The following is an 18,602-nucleotide window of genomic DNA, read 5'->3' on the forward strand; positions in this document are numbered from 1 at the left end:
CATCTAAGCTCTTCCCTACCCCTTTCAGTTTGTTCTTTCGTCTTTGATATTTGTCCAGGCTAGCAAGTGATTATTTTGAGATATCACTCTTTTCAAAGCGCGCTACTGTCCTCCATTAAGTAATAGAACTAACAAAATATGCTGACAAGACAAGAAAATAAATGAGAAACTTTGACAAGCTCACAACTTTACGTGCGTTAACACGAAGATAGTAACATTATAATGATCACTGGTAGCCTGAGGTCATCTGATCAGTGTGAATTTGTTGTACGTCTTGAAAAGTTGTGAACTCTGATAAATCAAACCCTCCACAAAGTATTTGGTGACGCGAACGATTGCCTTACCATCTTTACATATGCCCTCTTCAGAAATGCTAACAAACTGGATCTATGTCAAATTTTACTCTAGCTCAGTGATTTACAAACTCGTTCGACCTGATAAGCTATTGAGAATTTACCCTCTCAAAATAAAAAGGACATGAATTCGAAGAGAAAGCGCTATTTCCTTGAAGTGAATACATTGTTACGAAAGCTTCAAATAGGAATCAACTGTAAAAAAAAAAAATTATAATATCAATGAGATTTTTAGCGTAAAGAGTTGTACCGAAGCAAGTCGATATCGTGGTAAAAGCAAACGAGGGTTTGTGAAAAATATACACGTATCGCTCATCGCTTTTAGTTCATCCAACAACGGCGTGCAATTGTCATAATCTGACCATATATCATATTTTGAAAAAAAATTCGACCCTGCCAGCCTCAAACATAAAACAGAGATCTAGGACAACAGCGTATAGCAAAAATGAAATTTGTTACTGACTGTTTCAAGCCCTTCGTAATGCAGTTTGAATATATTGTTTTTGCTAACTAAGAGATATTTTGTGTTTGGAGATTAGAAGAAAATCGAGCAAAATCAGAAATACTACATGAATTTTGCTGTCCGCAGAGAATGCAAATCTTAGAAGATTCTGTCTGTCCTAGCCTATTTGCCAGTTTTCATTTGTGACTTATGCGTGTGAGCTTGGCAATGTTTTGCGATTCTCGTGGCAAATCATTTTAAATCTCTTCTAACGGGGTTCGCTTATCTTTACAACATTTCCCTGATTTTTTATGTTTTCAAAGTGTAGCTGTATTTTGTTGTAAACCAATGGGCCATCCTAGGATGATGCCTGTTTCTACCAAGCCGCACAACAACAAAATCCACTTCTATTTTAGCAAGAAGTAAAACTGACTATGCGATACACGAATCATTCTCATTTGAACCAGTCGCCACATTTAATTAAAACATTCTCGCAGTATTTGGGAGGAGTTTCGCTAAAGGAAACTGAGAGAACTTAGAAAAAGAAAAATTCAAAAAAACTTTATCGAATATTATGTGACTCATGTAAAAAAATAGACCAGCGCTGGGGATTCCCCCAAACACTAGCAGCCATCAATTATAAACCAGCCGCCACAAGAACCAATTTCCATATCACATTACTGGTCGCTTGCACGGGGATCTTTCCCTTACGATTTTTCTTGGCTTTTCAAAAGAGAGGGTAAGTTTGAAATAGTTTGTTGATCATTCAAGTGTGTAAAAACGCTCGAAAAGTATTGAAAATGTCGTGCTTTGACGTATAAAACGCATCAAGCACTCAAACTAATTCTATTCAAAATGGCGGAATTTGTGCTTCGTACAGCATGTTTTTCATGCTTTTCTCGGAATCAAATGGACGAAATATGTCTTCATTAGAAAGACAGGAACATGTTCTATAAACTTTACTTCCAATTTTTTCTTTAATTAGCGGAAAATCTCGCTTCTTGCGCCAATTTGTATCGAGCGGATCGATGAAGCGAACTCAAAACCGTGGACAAAGACAGAGCATATGGAAGCGAACGACACGCCATGTCAGCAAGTTGCTGAACTACAAAGGGAATACGAGCGACTCTCTTTGGAGAAACACCAGTACCTTCAGACCTTAAACAACAGCGAAGCGTTGAAATTGCAACTACGCGAAACTCGAAAAGATGCTAAGCATTTATCAAAACAGAAGAAGAAATTGCAAGCCATGACGGATATTGGGAAGTCGAGCGAAGAGGTAATGCAGTGGGTGATGGTATTGATATTGTTAAAGCAGTATTTCTTAACCCTACTTAGTGAATGAAAATGTGAAACTGGGATAAAAAAAACAGAAAAAAAATCAACGAGACACATCATAGTTTGGTTCAGAAACTCCATCCTGTCAATCAACCGTGATTTTAGAGAGAAAATGATTAGAATAAGCTAATTCAACGAGTTTATTCATGCGAAAACAAAAAAATCTCTATTTTCATTGTAAACAGCTGTGTAACTACCTTATGAACTTGGCCACCAAAAATTTCTCTAAGAAATTCCGTGAAGGGTAGATTGTTAAAATCGATTCTGATGGTTTCCGGCATCCTTATTCATGGAATTACGCCATGTTTAAAGAAAACTGGCGGCTAGTGAATCCAGTCCGAACGGGAAAATAATTTTCTTTGTTCTTCACAGCCGTATCCCACGCAAATATTTAGAAGTTCAATTCCAACGTGATAAAGCAACCAACTAGTTTTAACCAACTTAATTTTAAGGCATGGCATCCTTGACAGGTCCTGACCCTTTGTCGGTCATGTGAGAAGCTTAGAGAGATCTCATCACCGGTGGAAATAAACTGGAATTGAAAGCGCGGGGGTTCCCTTGCGGACTAAGCTTTTTTGTTTACCACGCATACAATTATAAATTGCCTACACTATGCTTGTAAAATCAAGTGGTTTTAAGCGTAACGCAAATGTGAAGCAAAGCTTTATCTTCAATCACCTTTGTAAAAGAATGCTGGCTTGAAACCAAAACTATTGAAATTGAAAACGGTAAGTTCGTGATCATGGATTATTCCAAGTTTTTACTTTCATTTATTAAATTTTTTTCTTAAAGAAGCACACCACATTTGCCATGGTGTGCACTGTTGCCACGGAGGTGCACCATGGAAACCAATATAATCTACCTAATTCAAATTCGTTAAACTGCCCACACAGTATCGTCACCAACTAATTAGTTATATCTCGTCGGCGTCCGTCGAAGCTTAATATTATTCGCCGTAATCCTTTTGAAATTTGCGTCGGCGAGAAAACAATAGATGTAAACTCGATTACAATTTGCCAGAAGTGCCTTTCCAGTTTAGTCACCAAAACTTTTAAGGGTGCTCTGTACGTTATAAAGCGATCAGACTCCTAAACTAAGTCAAAGTCGATAAACTAACTTATATTAACCTGTAGAATTGATCCAGTCCAATTTAAGAAATATTATTTATATAGCATCTGATATGAACGGGATTTTTTTCTAATTAAGGATTTGACAAATCCTCGATGTTTGTTTGTGTTGCCAAAGAATCTCTAATTTCATGTTTTCATTCATAAGTAAAAATTTAAACATGGCATGAAGTATTGAATAGTGGAATTTAAATCAAGGAAATTTTGTGTCACCGAAATTCTGGCCTCGGCTAGAATGAAGAATATTTACCAAAGAAGTGTGAAAAAGCACAAGTAATATGCAAACGGTCAAATTTGTTACTTTTGCTACCAGGGGAAAAAAGGAGGCTCTGTAGACTTTCTGCAAATTTCATTCTTTATAAGTTCAATTTTCCGTGATAAACAAATACACCTCTTCTAAAAGTATCGCTTCTGAAGTTATTTTTAGCCTCACATAAAAAATAAAACTAAACAAAAACAAAACAGTTGAGTCTTCGGTCACTGGGAGTGGCTAGACGGGGATAAAAATATGGGTGAAGCCGATGGGAACTTCACCAAAGGAAACAACTCCCAAAAGAATCGCAAAGCTCTATTTGGGTCATTTTTTGTTCACACACTCTCTCTTCGGGCTTTTCCCCCATCAAGTTAACAACATGTTTCAGTTTAAGCGGCGAACGGCTTGGCGCAGCCATTTTAACATATGGCTGGCAATGCTTTCAAATTTTGTTTTGAGACCGTTTATAGGCGATGATAAGTCAGACTTTCTACCCGTTACTGGCAAGCAATGTTTCAAATTTCAATACTTGATACACTCCAAACTGTTTTACGTTCGGGTTTTGCTGGAGTTACATTTTGCGTTTGTTAAGTTCTTGCGAATTTTTTCTCCTAACTGAATAAATGATTATCTTGATCATTTACAATTTTGGTCAAACTTTATCCGCTTTTAAAATCCAGATGAGGCAGTACCAATATTTGTCAACGTAGCGTGGTCGACAGAAATGCGGAAATGCTAAAAATAACTCGTTTACTTAAAAAACTAGCTTCGAACCCTCTATAACTTCTGTCGTGATATTCTTAAACTGAAAAGTGTTAAACTCTGTGGTCTGCAGTTTTTAGTTCCTGTGGAACTCAAATTAATCAGTGTTGGAAATTTTTGTTGCATGTTGGTTAAAGAACTCCGAACCTGTAACTAAATCCACATGAAGCGTACTTCCCCTTAGCGAAGCTATGTTTACTTATTGGCAGAACAGTATGGCACATGAACTTCTTTTTGGCAGGAAATTTACATTCAAGAACGTGGTGTTTGATACTTAAAACATCAAGACTGAAAGTGATACTGGGTGTAAATTATAACCTAGCTGATCCTAGAAAATATTGAGTCGTGGAATATGTTTGTATAGTTTCCTGTGGAGAGCGCTTTGCAGGAAAAGTGTCGCGTTAATTTTCATAGAGGTACGAACCTGCAGTTGTGATTGAAACAAACTTGAACATGAAGTTTTTGGAAAGTGAAATAATTCCGCAAAGATTGTGTGAAGTGCGAGAGGTTCACCATATCGTATCACAAACAAAGAGTGTGATAATCCTTTAGTTACACCTCTTTCCGGCGACCCTGGAAAAACTCCATTTTTGGTAAAAATCAGGCTGGTTTTGCATTCAGTTGGTTTTAAGTAGAGCGAAGCATCGCGCTATAAGAGTTTTATTGTTTTCAGTATCTTAACAATAGTTCTGTTTGTTCTTATTGACATAAATCTAAATATTTCACTTCCGCTCCGTGCATTGTTCCTTAAATATTCCCCGCTTTCGTTTCACAAATTTCCCCGAACAAACCGAAATTTTGATAACACTAAATTTAGTCAGATGACACCCCGTTTCACGAGGCTAGCAAAGTTTACGATCATTTTAGAAGTTGTCTCTGTGTATAAATTCGGCAAGCTGGCGTTTCGATACATTTATTACCTCAACTTCACTTCGATCGAGTTACGCTGATAAGATGTCATGGATTTATCAGTCTCTTCAAAGTGGACGCTAGTGGTAATACTTTTTTCCTTCTTTTTTTATTTTTATGCGGTTACCTCGATCGGCGATCTATTTCCGATCTTTTCTAAGTTTAGATGAATCGACTTATTTCGGCCGTTTCTTGTGACGTACAAATTTCCTTACTGTTATAATATGTTCCACATGAAGGAAACTGTAGAATGTTGGTGCGATAAGCCGATTGACAGAGACCTATCAGCAAATGATCGAGCGAGACGAGGACAGACTAGTGGTTTGCCTGTATGGTAAGGTACAAAACTGACGCAAGAAAAATTGACACAGATTGAAAATGACGATCTCCGAATGGCCATGACGGTTCCTTTAATTTACAGCCGAAAAATGTCTTCTCTGCCTCTAAAATGAATCATGACATCATCCTTTCATTTCAACAGTATCTAAATTTTAACCAGTAGCCTTGAACGGCTCTGTTGAACTTGAAAAGTTTATCTTTTGCAAAGCATATGTTTTCACTTTTCTACTGAACCCAAAATTCGAATGATTTGTAACATGACTGCATGTGTAACCAGGGCATATCGTTTTCGAAAGAGAGTCATTCTTTTCCGCCAGAATACCGTGACAGTCTTGGCATACATACTTGATTCCATCACTAGAGAAACAACGAAGTAGGGAGATTCTCAATCACCGATTCTCTTTATTTCCTCACAAATTTTATTCTAGAAAACGAAATTTATAAGACGTGTCTTTTATTTTTTGCAAAAAGTATCGTAAAACTATTCAAATTGCTTTGATAAAAACAAACTTCCAACAATTAATGATATATCGGTTTATTGAAATTATGTATACGTATTAGTTTCATTATCCATTAGATCGTGTTAAATGTTTCTGGTCTAAGGCGCGAAATAAAATCCTACTGAGTTATTTCCTACAGTGGGCTTCGAAAATAAGAATAAGTTAATCTTTCAACCTCTAGAAGTGATTAACATGTAACTTCTCCCTATGATTTTCACACATTATCCAGCAAAAAGGCATTGAGAATACTCAAACTTATCAGGTAGAAGTTGCTTACTTAATCTGACACCAAATTATCGTAATTAATTTACGATAAACTGTTCAGCAGCTAGAGGGGAGAAATAACGATCAGATCTTGGGAACTGGGCTGCCTGTGCTTAAATGCGTGGCTAGGCTGTGGTGGTGCTAACCTCTTTTGATTTATACTGTTTGGTATGACTGTAATCCAATTTTTTTTCTATTTTTGCCAGACATCAGAACAGCCTCCTGAAGACCGGAATCCTCGACCAGAAAATCGCTTTGCTCTAGAGCCGATTCACATTGCACCGGAAGAAACATTTCTTTCTCGAGAACAAACATACTCTCTTCCATCACAAGAAAGTTTCTCTCCTCCGTCATCCCCACAGGATTCAGAAATGAATGGTCACATCTCCCCAGTCCTCCCTAGTTCTAACGGGTCTGCTAAGGTTGAAAAGTCCCCCGATTGGGGCACCCTGGATGCCAAAACTGAAGCTAACGCTTTAAGGATTGAAAACCGAGATTTGGTCAGGATGAAGAGGAAACTGGAAGAACAGGTTCGAAACCTGTTTCAGGAGGTTGCTACTGTGGGAACGAGATGTAAAGAACTTGAGAGTATTGCTCAGCGGTAAGTTACTTTTCGTGGATGCTCACGCGCACTCGATATGGCTAAATTCTGATATCAAAAGATATTTACCATCTGAATGACAGCAAATGGTACAGGAAAGATTCTTACTTCATCCTTAACATACTATTCAAGGGAATTATAAACTAAAGACAAATTTTCAGAACAAGCTTACTGCTAGACTTTTGTGAGCTAATCATGGTTCCATGTTTTCCAGCGCGTCGCGTCGGTGCCTTTTTTTCCCGCTTAGTGCCGGTTCCGACGCCGGCTCCATATTTTTCCGCGCTTGAGACTAGCTCCATGCTTTCCCGCGCATGGTATCGACTCCGTGTTTGCTGGTCCACTTTGGCTTTGGCGACCTCCATTTTCTCTCTCCTTCGTTGAAGTACAAATTGTACTTAGTTCTTGACATACTAAGTCCTTTCTGAGCCTTCTACGCGTGAATAACTAAAACTTTTCCTTCTTATTATAGCCTTGAAGCCGAAAACCGACGCCTTTCTCATCAATTGGGTCTTGCACATAGCAGTGTGCAGAGAGGTCATCAGTATGGTCCAAATGAAGAAGTCCAACTGTTGAGAGCGCAGGTATAATTCGATATTTCTAATTTTTTTTCTTTTGCAGAAGAAACTGAAAACACAGAGGCTTGCCTCTTGTCGGTCATGGCACCGAGTACGATGACAACAACCTTAGTTAACTCCCAAGTTCTTGAAATTTATTTTCCCTTCTTGTTGCTGGAAAATCTCTCGTAAATTGTTCACATGACTCGTTTGTTGGGAAAAGTAATGATCATCACCATATTGTTCTCTATACATTTCCTAAGTTGCTGACAATGAGAATTTGTTTAACAATCAGAGGCATTTTAAATTGGTGTTAGTTTCCTTTAGAACTAGTATGTTTATCGCATCTGGGATTTTAGAGTTTAATATAATCAACCACATCTTTCTTCACAGCTGAAATTGTATGAGGATGATTTCAAGAAAGAGCGATTGGAAAAAGAACAGTTGATCACTCAAAAAGAACGCCTCAAGAGAGAGCTGAGCGACTCCAACGCAACTGTTGCTGGTCTGCAACGTCAGCTAAAACAGGTAGATACGATAAATTAAAATACCATTTTTATACAGCTGAAGGTGTAATGTTTGTTTGGGCACATAAAAGAACAAAATCCCCGGCGTGTGCAGTTTGTATTCAACTAACGTGATTGCCGACCATCGTTCTTTCCCTTTTGCCACTTGTAATGAATATGAAATGTTGGGGACATAGTTATCCTTTGAACAAGCTCAAAGGCTATGCGTTGAACGTCCGCTCGCAATACTAGACCCACAATCAAACAGCTCTTATTTTCTGCAATGGAAAATCTGTAGAGCATCAACTGCTTACTGGACCTGGGATATGCGTTCTAGTGGTTAACACGTTAGACTCTGGATCGAGTCCATGGTCGAGAACTCTGGCTAAGAAATTGTTTTGTATTCTTGGCCAAGACGCGTTACTCTCACAGTGACTCAACTTTACCTTTACCTACTGAATAAAACTGTCAATGTTTGCAGTGTGCTGTTTTCTGAGCTTCGTGTATTTCTTAACATCAAAATAAACCTTTGAATTTCTAGGCTCTCAATGGCGAGGGTGGATATGGTGATCCACGTGGTGCACGAATGCCAATCATGAGCGAGCCTTACGTCGATCCCTACACTCTGAGGCATCCTTTGGATTATGGGATGACTCGTACATACTCGGGAGGATACATTGGTCCTGGAGCAAGCAATGTAAGTACTGACTTCCTACCTCTGATTATGCTAGCTACGTACTCCTCAAGGTTTACTCCCTCTGTCTGCTACCCCTCTTCTACTTCATTCTGTCCTTCTTATTCTGCATCTCCTCCTCCATGTTCTTTTTCTTCATTTTCTCCCTCTTTCCTTCCTTCTCCCTCCTTCCTCCCGTTCTATTTTTCCTTTCCTTTTCATCTTTCTCCCTTCCCCTTGTGTTCGTTTTTCTTTCTCGTTCTTTTCCTCTTTCTCCTTCCTCTCATTCTCTGTTGTTCCTGTTTCCTTCATCCCTCCTGCTCATCCTTATTTCCTTTTCCTTTCTTCTCCCTTCCCTTTTACTTTCTTACTTTTGTTTTCTTTCTTTTCCCTTCCCTCTTGCTCCTTCTTCTCGTTATCTTTCCCATGTCCTCTTCACCCCATTCCCACCTCCAATTCCCCCTCCGTTTCCTCTTTCCCATCTTTCTCCTCTTTCACTTTCCTCTTTTTCCTTCCCTCTGCATTCCTCCCACTCCTCCCATCCCCTTTCCTTCTCATCTCTTCCTCAGTCCTCCTCCTCACATCCTCTTTATGCCTGTACTTTTATCTCCTCTTTTCCTTCCTCTCCTTGCTTTTCTTTCTAACCACTTTTCCTCCTTTTTTCCGTCTCCTCATCCTCCACCTCCCTTCCTCTTCATTTCACTTGTTCTCCTTCTCGATCCTTATTTTCCTCCTTCCAGTCAACGAGTTTGACCATTTCATAATTATGGCTCTCTTTTTAATTTCCAGACTGTGCTTCGACGCGGACAGACACCATACGTCAAGAAGGCGTTCCTGTCACCAGACATGACAGCCGTCATAGATCGTGACGTTGTAGATGGTCCACGCACGGGACCCCCAAAAAGCATTTAGCAAGGAGTTAACCTTGTTTAGAGTTTTCCTTGCCGGCTTGCTTTATTTACAAGCTCCATAACATGCGCAATTCATCACGTAACAAATTGATCATATTTCATCAGTTCTTGGAGCGAATTGTGGGAGAGGGTTTATTTTGCGGGTGTTTTTCGAACATTTGCGAATTGGGTTCGTTGTGTCGAGATTCTAACGAAATTAAGGGAAGAGTGTTTGTAATGATATGTGATAAACATGAGTGTATTCAAACTAATCCGTGCTTTTTTTTCATCTCAATTATATCTTATAAAGCTATTTTCCCATTTATGATAAGCTTAATAATACTCTTTTTTTTTAATTCAGTTGTAAGCATTGGGGTGACATTATGTCTCAATTCTTTCATTCATCGCCACTCGTTAGTCAAGATTCGTTTTATTTTTTTCTGTTAGAAAAATTGGAAACGTTCCCCAGTTGTTTAACACTCTGTTTTTTTCTCCCCATTACGACATTGTCTCTGTGAAGTTATTTTCTCCCTGGAAGTAAATTCGTTTTAAAAAGAGACCTGTTGATTAAGTTTCAATAAATTGTCTAAACTGAGTTTTTGTAGAGCACGCAGGTCCATAAGATGTTTTTTCCTAAAATTTAACAAAGCTTTTCGCCGCAATTATTTTTAGTTTCATGATTTTAAGTAGCTGCTAGCTTCCTATAAATTCCCATAAATTCTTTGTCTAAGAGATTAAGAAAGCGCATGCTTAACGTTGAGTTACCTGTGGCTACAAACATGGCTTGCTTGCAGAAGTCGATCGAGGCAAGATTAATCGTTTCAAAACTTAGATGAACGTGGCATCCAAGCGTTTCTAAACAAGCTTTCAATGAGCCAGAGGTTGAGCGTTAAGTTTTTATATGGAAGACACCTTACCGCTATACAATAAAATCTTGCCTGGGTTATATATCTAGCAATCACTGTGGACAACAATTTTCCACTTTTCATTTACCTCAAAAAGTGAGTGTTTATTTTAAAGAAGCCAAAAAAATTAATAAAATTTCTCAAAATGTCATGTTTTTTGGTTTGATTTACTTTCCTCTCAGATTATTTACATCGTCTGCATATACAAATACTTTTAACATAGGCAAACCATGTCAGTATCTGAGCAAATGCGTACCTACCCCCCCCCCCCTTACGACATGAACCCGGACCCGAATGGTGCCAGATTAGGGAGGGGTACGTGCGCACTCGGCAGTGGCTCAGATGCTAACATTGATATGAAATGATTAACGATTTTTTTTCAGCCTGTGTAACTACGACTGTCGGTCGATATATTACGACTTACTGAAAGCTTTTTGATACAAAAAGGAGCGTTAGGAAAAACGATACAAACACTCATGAGAAATTTACACCATGATATATCAGTACGAAATCAGTCTTACATGTTAAATTTTTCTTCTATATATATACAAAAGGTTCTAAATTTTAGAATATATTTTCATCATTGCTAAAAGCTCTATGAAATAAATTATTTTGTTGTCAAGTTTAAATTCGTAATGCTTCTATGGTGGTATACAATGTTATACTATGAAAAAATTTTGCGAATGTTTGTTAGTCTAAATTTCGATTATAAAAAATACTGATCTCCGAGTTAAATACATTTACGTTTTTCTTTTTCTTCGCCCGTAATTCCTTCTTGCTCGAGAGAGATCTGACGGCTGATCATTTACAAAACTTCTCTGAGTGATATCTCCGTGCGCGCGAAGATTTAACCGTGTATCGATACTACGCGTCCTCCAGATCTCTCCCGTTCAACAAAGAGATAAAACGCGCGAAATAGAGTCTAACGTTTACAAAACTAAGCTTTTTCTTTTATTGTCCGCAACAATCCCGAAGATAATCTTCGGCATCGGTCGGCTGATTAAGTTCTGTTCGTAGGTTTCTATCGCTTCACCGACGAACACCGACACCTCTTGCTGTACGTGTATTTGTGTTTCCTGAACTTGACCGAAAGTGACGGGCATCGAAGTGTGACAGTTTTCGTGAAGGTGCGCTGTGGCAGACAGCTGGCGCAAGTATTAAACAGGGGTAGGGGAGACTCGTGACTGGGTATGTACAACGAATTACACTGGCCGTAACAATAGTTGTTCTTGACAGTGACTGGTAAACAGCCGTCGACTTTGATGGTTTGCTTGAATGGAAGTGTTTTGCACCAGCCGTTTTTCAGTTCAGATTTCTTCATGATAAAGACGTCATGTTCGTCTTGCGACTTGAGCCCGTCTTCTTCAATTTTAGACGGGCGCGCAGCGGTTGTTGTGATGAATAAACAAAGAATGATGAGTATCTTTGAGATCATTGTTATTCTGAAATAAAAAGAGGGGAAAGTTAAACTCTTTCCAAGGTCTTAGTGTCAGCATTATGTTCTAAAGAGTTTCAGTGGTTGCTGTCTTACACCTAGCGTTAATTATGAAAGCAAGATAGTTTTGTAAAGTAAAAGTATTTATTTTATCATAACAGCACCGGTAATGCTATATTTTTGGTAGCTTTAGAATTGCGATAGAAATGTTTTTTGTATACGAAATATTGTCATAGCTCATTATTAGTGCAAATCAATTGACGTCAAGAACTCAAAATAGAACTTTCCGTATAATTCTAGTTTTGTCAAAGTAAAAACAAGTGTACTGCCAGGAGCGTAGGAAATTGCTATCCCTTTTGAATCTGATTGGTTGAGAAAGTGGCGTGAGTTTTCTACACCAATCACAAGGCAGAGAGAAGCAAAATTAATACACGCGCAGGTTACTCCCGTCATTCACTTGAAAAAAATGGAATCAATACGAAAAGGATTACAGTTGTGGTCTATCAGTGATGCCATTCAACCCTAACACCAATCAATAAGTTTTCAATTCATCCTTACAGCATCATCTCCAAGACAAACATCAAGGTGATGGGAATGAAGGAAATAATTGTTAACTAGATTCTACTAACAGTACCATAGGAAATATAAAGAGAATGGTTTGAAAATAAGAAAAAAGGCGTGTCATTCATTTCTGAAAGGGCTAAATCTTTGTCTACCCTTAGGCGGTCTGATATCAAATTTATCTCTCGAGCAAGCAAGATATTGCCCTAAATATCACTAATGTCAACTAGTCTGATATCTTATACGTAATAGGACTAATATGACTGCCCGATGCATGACTCATATCTGATCCCAAATAAGAAAAAAAACTGAATCGTCACGATTACATGGGAAGTTAATGGGAAAAACAATTTTTTAACAGGAAAAACGAGCTTAAAGGAACAACTGGTAAAAAACTCAAATTTTACGATTCCAATTCGGACCAATCGCCAATAGAGTTCTTATTTTTTGATAAAGTTCATCTATTCATTAATTGGTGATTATTTGTGTGTTTGCTTTTATTTGGTTTTGTTTGTTTTTTTTTTTTTTTGTCAAATTGCCCGTAACATCCTTTTTGAAATATCTCATCCTGTACAAAGAAACAGTTTTCAAGTCGAGGTTGGGCTCAACTCCAATAAACAAGTTTTTAATGAAAGAAGGAAACTGGTCTTTAAGGAGGGAAATGAAATACAAAACGCGAACAAAAAATTGAAATTTTGCCAGATATTTTTCTTTTGAAGAAAATCCATCAAAGGGGATAAAATTAAACATGGTAGAGGTTACGTATAAAAAATCGACTGCTGTTTTTTCTTCCCGAAATTTTCCTCTAAAAGACAAACCTTTCGCAAAGGCTAGTAGGAAATAACTGCCGAATTCTTTTAGTTGAACGTTTATCAGTCTAGTTGTAAATATAAAAAAGCTATTAACCGCTCTTTTTATTTTTACTCAGCCCTAAGGGATCGGAGGTTTGCCTTCCAAACAGAAATATCGGATCTGACGTATGGGTTATAGTTTCTTTTGACTGATATTTTTCGTTTACACTGATTCGATTCTTTTAGCTCTACCGCATGATATAATATAAATGTACGTTTTGAGGGAGCAGATTGTCAATAAGGCAATAATTTGCACAGTTTTTACCCAAACAAAGCCCTCATCAATGTAATTCATCTAATTAAAACTCTTACCTCTGTTAAAAACTGATAAAAAGTTCCGTTTTGCTCGGATTACACCAAAATTTAACAACCAGGATAAAAACGCCTTGAAAAATCCTCAAAATTTTCTTCAGACGTTTACTAGTTCTGACTTCAAATGTTTGTTGTACAAAAACAACTTGATTTTCAGCAACTTATAGTGTTACTTGTAGTCACGTGTCAATGAAGGGCATGACGTCATTGTTGTTATTGACGTCACATATCATCGTCCAATGCGCATTAAGCATTACTGCAATGTTTAAGATCAAATTTCTCAAAATAAGCCGTGTTTTTGTTGTCTTGATGTGAATACTTCAAGAAATTTCGTTCCATCCGAACATAGGAAACTCCTAGGTTCTGTTGCTTCATTTGTTGAAAAGCTATGCGGTTTTAAAAGTACACGGAAAAGGAACGCAAGACGTCTTACAGTCAAGATTCTGAAGAGGCCACTTTGTACAGTGACTGCATATAACGCCCGTGAATACATCATCCTCTCGACACCGCATCAATTAATCCACCAATTTACCTCAGTAATGTATAAATCCTTTTTCTACATCAACATAAATAATCTAGCAGTTTCTACTTGAGCAATTCAGTTCCTAAAGTTTTGATTCGTATTACCACAAAAGGCGTAAATAGAAACAAAACATCTTTCCTTTTCGCTCAAACCACAAACCCTGACGTAAAAGTTGCTTAATGGTTTGTTTTGATAGAATCACCACTTAAGTGACTTGTAATATTTTCCGTTGAATCTCAAAAATAGCTGATTTATTGACCATTAAAGGGAGTTGCCGGAAACACGCTTAGGAGCTTAACTTTTGTTTTGGTAAGCCAGAAGGTCATGTAAATGTTTGAAGATTAATTTCGTTTTTGGATTGAATTTACTGTTTCTTTAGTTCCAGAGCTTTCAACAAAAGCGGGTTATCGGCCGTCTACCGCCGCCCGCTATGAGATCTCTTACCGCTGTCTGTTTAGCCCGCGAGACGACTCCCGTGTTTGGCTTTCACCTTACGGCCCCTTTCTGGGCACAGTCTTCTATTACACCATAAACAGCCGCTTATGGAAAAAGTTATGAAAACGTGTGAGTTCTGCAATAAAAGCGATGTCATGGTGTGCTGTTTAAATAGTTTAGCAACAATTGTTAACAACTCAACTGTTGTTTTGTTATATAACTGTATCACGAACCAGTGAACTGCAGAATTAAAAAAATCATTAGTGGTCTTCTACATGATACAGAGAAAATTATTTCACTGTTATCTCCCGTAACATGCTTTGTGATGTGTTGAAAGCTTTACATAATTCCGAATATCCTATTATCTGCGATTACAACAGAAGCGTAAACACAAAAGCCCGCCAGAAAATTCGAAAATTTAATTCCTCGCAAACTTAGCTCTTTGTTATTAAAAGTTATTCTTAGATCAAAAACTATGCAAAATCTAAGTGAAATACATTCATTTCTGAGAGTTTTACTTCAATGCTAAATCTCTCTTAAGGGCAGGCGTCTGATCTAAGATACGCACGATTTTCAAGCTTGCGACAACTATCTTTACCCAAAAATGATCACTTGACACCTGATAGGTTTAAAAACTTATAGAAACATTATAATCACAATTTAATTATAGTTTTTGTTCACTTTTTATTCCTTTTGTAATCCCGACAGCCCCCTTTATGGCGCCTGAAGACAATTCCCTTCACAGACAAATGAAAATTAAGAATGACGAGTGCATTCCGCTTAGCGACGCAATACGTGTGTAACAGAAAAGCGATCTTTAGAACAAGTAGGAACAGCAGCTAATTGAGGAGTGCTAATGACTTCAACGCATTTTTGCCACTGACGCGTTAATCTCTATTAACGAGATATTTATTTAGATAAAAGCCGTTTTCTGCTCCTGATGGTGTCATTGTAAACAGCCTTGTTTTCGCTGCGGGACATTTATTGTTTGAGATTTTTCCTGCTGTTATTTAAGCACGCGACACAATTTTGCTCCTTTTGGAAATACGACCACTATGTTTTACTAACGGTCTAACGCACCATAGCTCTCTTAATTGCAATTGCTTTGCCTGCTAGTCTACTTCCTAAAGGTAACCATCTAATACTAAAATCCATCAATCAATTCCTCAAGTTATTGAATTACAGTTTTCCTTAAGTTGTCCTTAATTTAACCGGGATGATCGCTGTTGATCTCTCGTCATTAAAGACTGATTAGACAACTCTAAAGGAAGAGAGAAGCTCTTGTGACTCTGTGAAGATTCTACGCAATCAATTCACTACCTTTGGTGGAGGTAACGGAACAAGTAAATAATTTGTCCTTAACCTCTCATTAATACACGTCATTTTAAGCTAATTGAAAAGTTTCAAGGCTCTTAGTAATTACAGTTAAGCGCAATTAGTTAGACCTGTTGAAATTCTGAAATAAGTTAATGATTAAACATGAGCGATACTTGCTTTAAAAAACCTTCTGAGTGAGACTTTTACGTGTTGACTAGTGTATCGTTAACTAGACATTGACAAATGATGAATCATTTGCTTAACATGTTCGGCAAAACTTCGATCAGAAAAGTTTGGTTTCATTAATTAAGTTGATAGTGTGAATTGCCGGCCACCGCAAAGAGATACAAAAGCTGACTCTTCGAGTGCTAGCCCTTCGTCAGAGCCATTCAACACCTCCCACCGACGTAGCACCATAGTTTCTTTGGAAACTCACCCCCTTTAATCTGTCAGATAGCTTTGTTTCGAATTCTGGTCTCTAATTCACGCTTTTTTAGATTGAAAGCATTGTATTAATCGCAACAAGGCCGGTAGTTTAGGACTAGAAAGCTGATAATTTGCTTGCGCAATGTTGGCAAAGTCTGATTGAGTTCACTTCTTGTCAAGTTCGTAAACCGTGGAGTAAATTGTTCTCTACGTTCTCTTGCACTAAGTGCGCAATGCTGACAAATTGATAATTAAGGTATCTCTTTTAAAACTCCAACTCTGTTGATGAAAGACCTTTTTGTGCTCTTTCCGACATGTGCGCGATAGAATAGACCGATGTTCCAAACGCGCAAAAATATTGCCTAGAGAGAGAAGATCTTTTTCCCTGAGTTCACTCGTGCAACAATTGAACTAAACCCCATGTTAAATCATCTTTATAACGCGCTCAAATTCAATGACTCAAAGTTAATGGAGACTTGACACTGACTAAACTTTCAGCCGATTCAAGCAGAAAGGTTGGCTAGACTACATTTTGACGTGGTTACTCAAATTGGACTAAGAACGCAGGTTTTTGTCAAGCCTTTAAGCAGGAAGTGACATAGTGTAAGAAATCAAGTGAAGCCATTATCTTACCATGCCGAAGGCTAAAGAAATATTTACTATGGCGACCCTTACCTGTAAAGATTTCCTAGCTCCGTCTAGAGTTGTTACCAGGTCGGAATCGTGTCTCAAGTGGCTCAGTCAGATAGTCTACTCTAACAAAATAGACAGAAGGCGGGTATTTTTGGTCTGAGTGTAGTTAAAATGCAGTTAATTAACATCAAGAGGCGGTAAATCTTTTGACGTTGTTGTGTTTCTTTGTGATTGGATCGCAGTATGTTATTACAAACCAAGATAGTGTTTAAACCCGCGTCAACCAGACTGCTATCGGAACACACATCAAATTGGACCGCTGGGCATAGGTTGAATCGCAACTCGCTTTTACATCTGCTGCGCAATAATCTTAAAACGCGTGAAAAACTTTGCTTACACCGAAAAACCCTTAACCTTCTAACCACAAGTTGTCATCGCCATTTTCGCTGATGGTAAAGTTTGTCTTACGGAGCGTTTAAAGGGTTTGTGGCGAGATGCTTGCGCTCAGTTGTATCTATTATAGTTAATATTAGTCATTAATGCGTTGTAATGGAAATGTAATCTATTGCCTCGGTTGGCGCCGTGAAGACTACAGGAGTGCCTTGGGTAAAGCCACCTCTAATGCAGGTAAGGTCCATGACGGCAATTTAATTGTTACTAAGTTATAAATCAACTAAAAAATAGAGCCATGAAAGGAAATACAATAGAAAGTGTGCAAATGAAGGCCTTTTTGAAAGTATGTGGAATATGAGATAGTGGTCAAGCGTTATCTCGTATCGACCATGAGGTTCCTCGTCGCTTAGTCTGTTTGAGGCTACAACGGAATGATGGTTCAGATACCGCATTGTTTTGTTCCATTTAGTCCCCAGGATTAAGATAAAATACTGATGAATTTATCCGTGGAGATAAATTCTTCAGTATTGTAAATAGATTTGATTTAAGTGGATTTTTTTTGTTACAATTTTTCATGCTATGTTGGGTTTATGTTGTGTACAAATAATCACATATAAATTTATGGTCAAACTTTGCATTCATGCAATTAACTGTATATACTTCGAGTCACTTAAAAGCGCAAAAATCCATGACCCATGATGGCAAACCATGAGTATCTACCTCACAGATGTAATTAGCAGCATGACGTAGAGGGTTTGTAAGATTTTAAAATTTCGTGTGATAGCCTCGTCGTCACACGCAGATGAGTCACGCAAGATGGCATGCGAGCGGATTCCTGGTCTTCTGGTCGCCATGAGCTATTGTGAAATGGAGACATAAAGACTGAAGGATTCACGGACAAGTGAACAGTCTTCGTCATTGCTCGAGGCAGCGGATGTCGTCTCAGTTCATCAGCAGTCTCTCAGGTGCCAGCCTCGATCAGGAAATTAGCTTCAGAAGGTCGCGTAAGAAATAAAATTCGCGTGAGGTACACGCGAGCATGGATGCGCGGTAACCGGGCTTGATCACAATGGAGGATTTTTTCTTCATTCCTTTTGCATAATAAGATAAGAGAAAATGAAAATAAAAGTGATCTTATTTGGAGGAAAAGCCATTTCTCTTGTGTTTTCTAGGGAGAGAAATTGTTTTTCTCTCCTCATCTTCCGACAGTGTCCTCTTCCAATTTTTACGTTTTATTGAGAAATATTTCTTCTCGGATTGCTAATTTTATAAACGGTATTAACTAACGAAGGTATGAGTA

The 18,602-nt window shown here is 38.0% G+C and overlaps 1 protein-coding gene across 2 annotated transcripts; it reads left to right on the top strand.

Annotated features, from left to right (window-relative positions):
* Positions 1-1,438: 1,438 nt before the first annotated feature.
* On the top strand, positions 1,439-10,567 carry LOC131768370 (NF-kappa-B essential modulator-like). Of its 2 annotated transcripts, XM_059084107.2 has the most exons (7): positions 1,439-1,534; positions 1,781-2,074; positions 6,494-6,888; positions 7,358-7,469; positions 7,836-7,970; positions 8,490-8,645; positions 9,411-10,567. In XM_059084107.2, exons 2-7 carry the CDS (start codon positions 1,862-1,864, stop codon positions 9,531-9,533), a joined length of 1,134 nt encoding a protein of 377 aa, XP_058940090.1. In that variant the 5' UTR covers positions 1,439-1,534; positions 1,781-1,861; the 3' UTR covers positions 9,534-10,567. The 2 variants fall into 2 exon arrangements, with proteins under 2 accessions (XP_058940090.1, XP_058940091.1); XM_059084108.2 differs by lacking the exons at positions 1,439-1,534; positions 1,781-2,074 and adding an exon at positions 5,116-5,270.
* Positions 10,568-18,602: the final 8,035 nt, after the last annotated feature.

This window comes from Pocillopora verrucosa, chromosome 13 (assembly GCF_036669915.1).
Source record: "Pocillopora verrucosa isolate sample1 chromosome 13, ASM3666991v2, whole genome shotgun sequence".
In the NCBI taxonomy this organism is placed as follows: domain Eukaryota; kingdom Metazoa; phylum Cnidaria; class Anthozoa; order Scleractinia; family Pocilloporidae; genus Pocillopora; species Pocillopora verrucosa.

What these genes read in the sequence shown, in the direction of transcription:
- LOC131768370 (XM_059084107.2), top strand. Translation starts at nt 1,862, where the DNA reads ATGGAAGCGAACGACACGCCATGTCAGCAAGTTGCTGAACTACAAAGG. An exon ending in CTTGAGAGTATTGCTCAGCG is followed by an intron (nt 6,889 to 7,357) that starts GTAAGTTACTTT and finishes TTCTTATTATAG; the next exon opens with CCTTGAAGCCGAAAACCGAC. An exon ending in TTGGTCCTGGAGCAAGCAAT is followed by an intron (nt 8,646 to 9,410) that starts GTAAGTACTGAC and finishes TTTAATTTCCAG; the next exon opens with ACTGTGCTTCGACGCGGACA.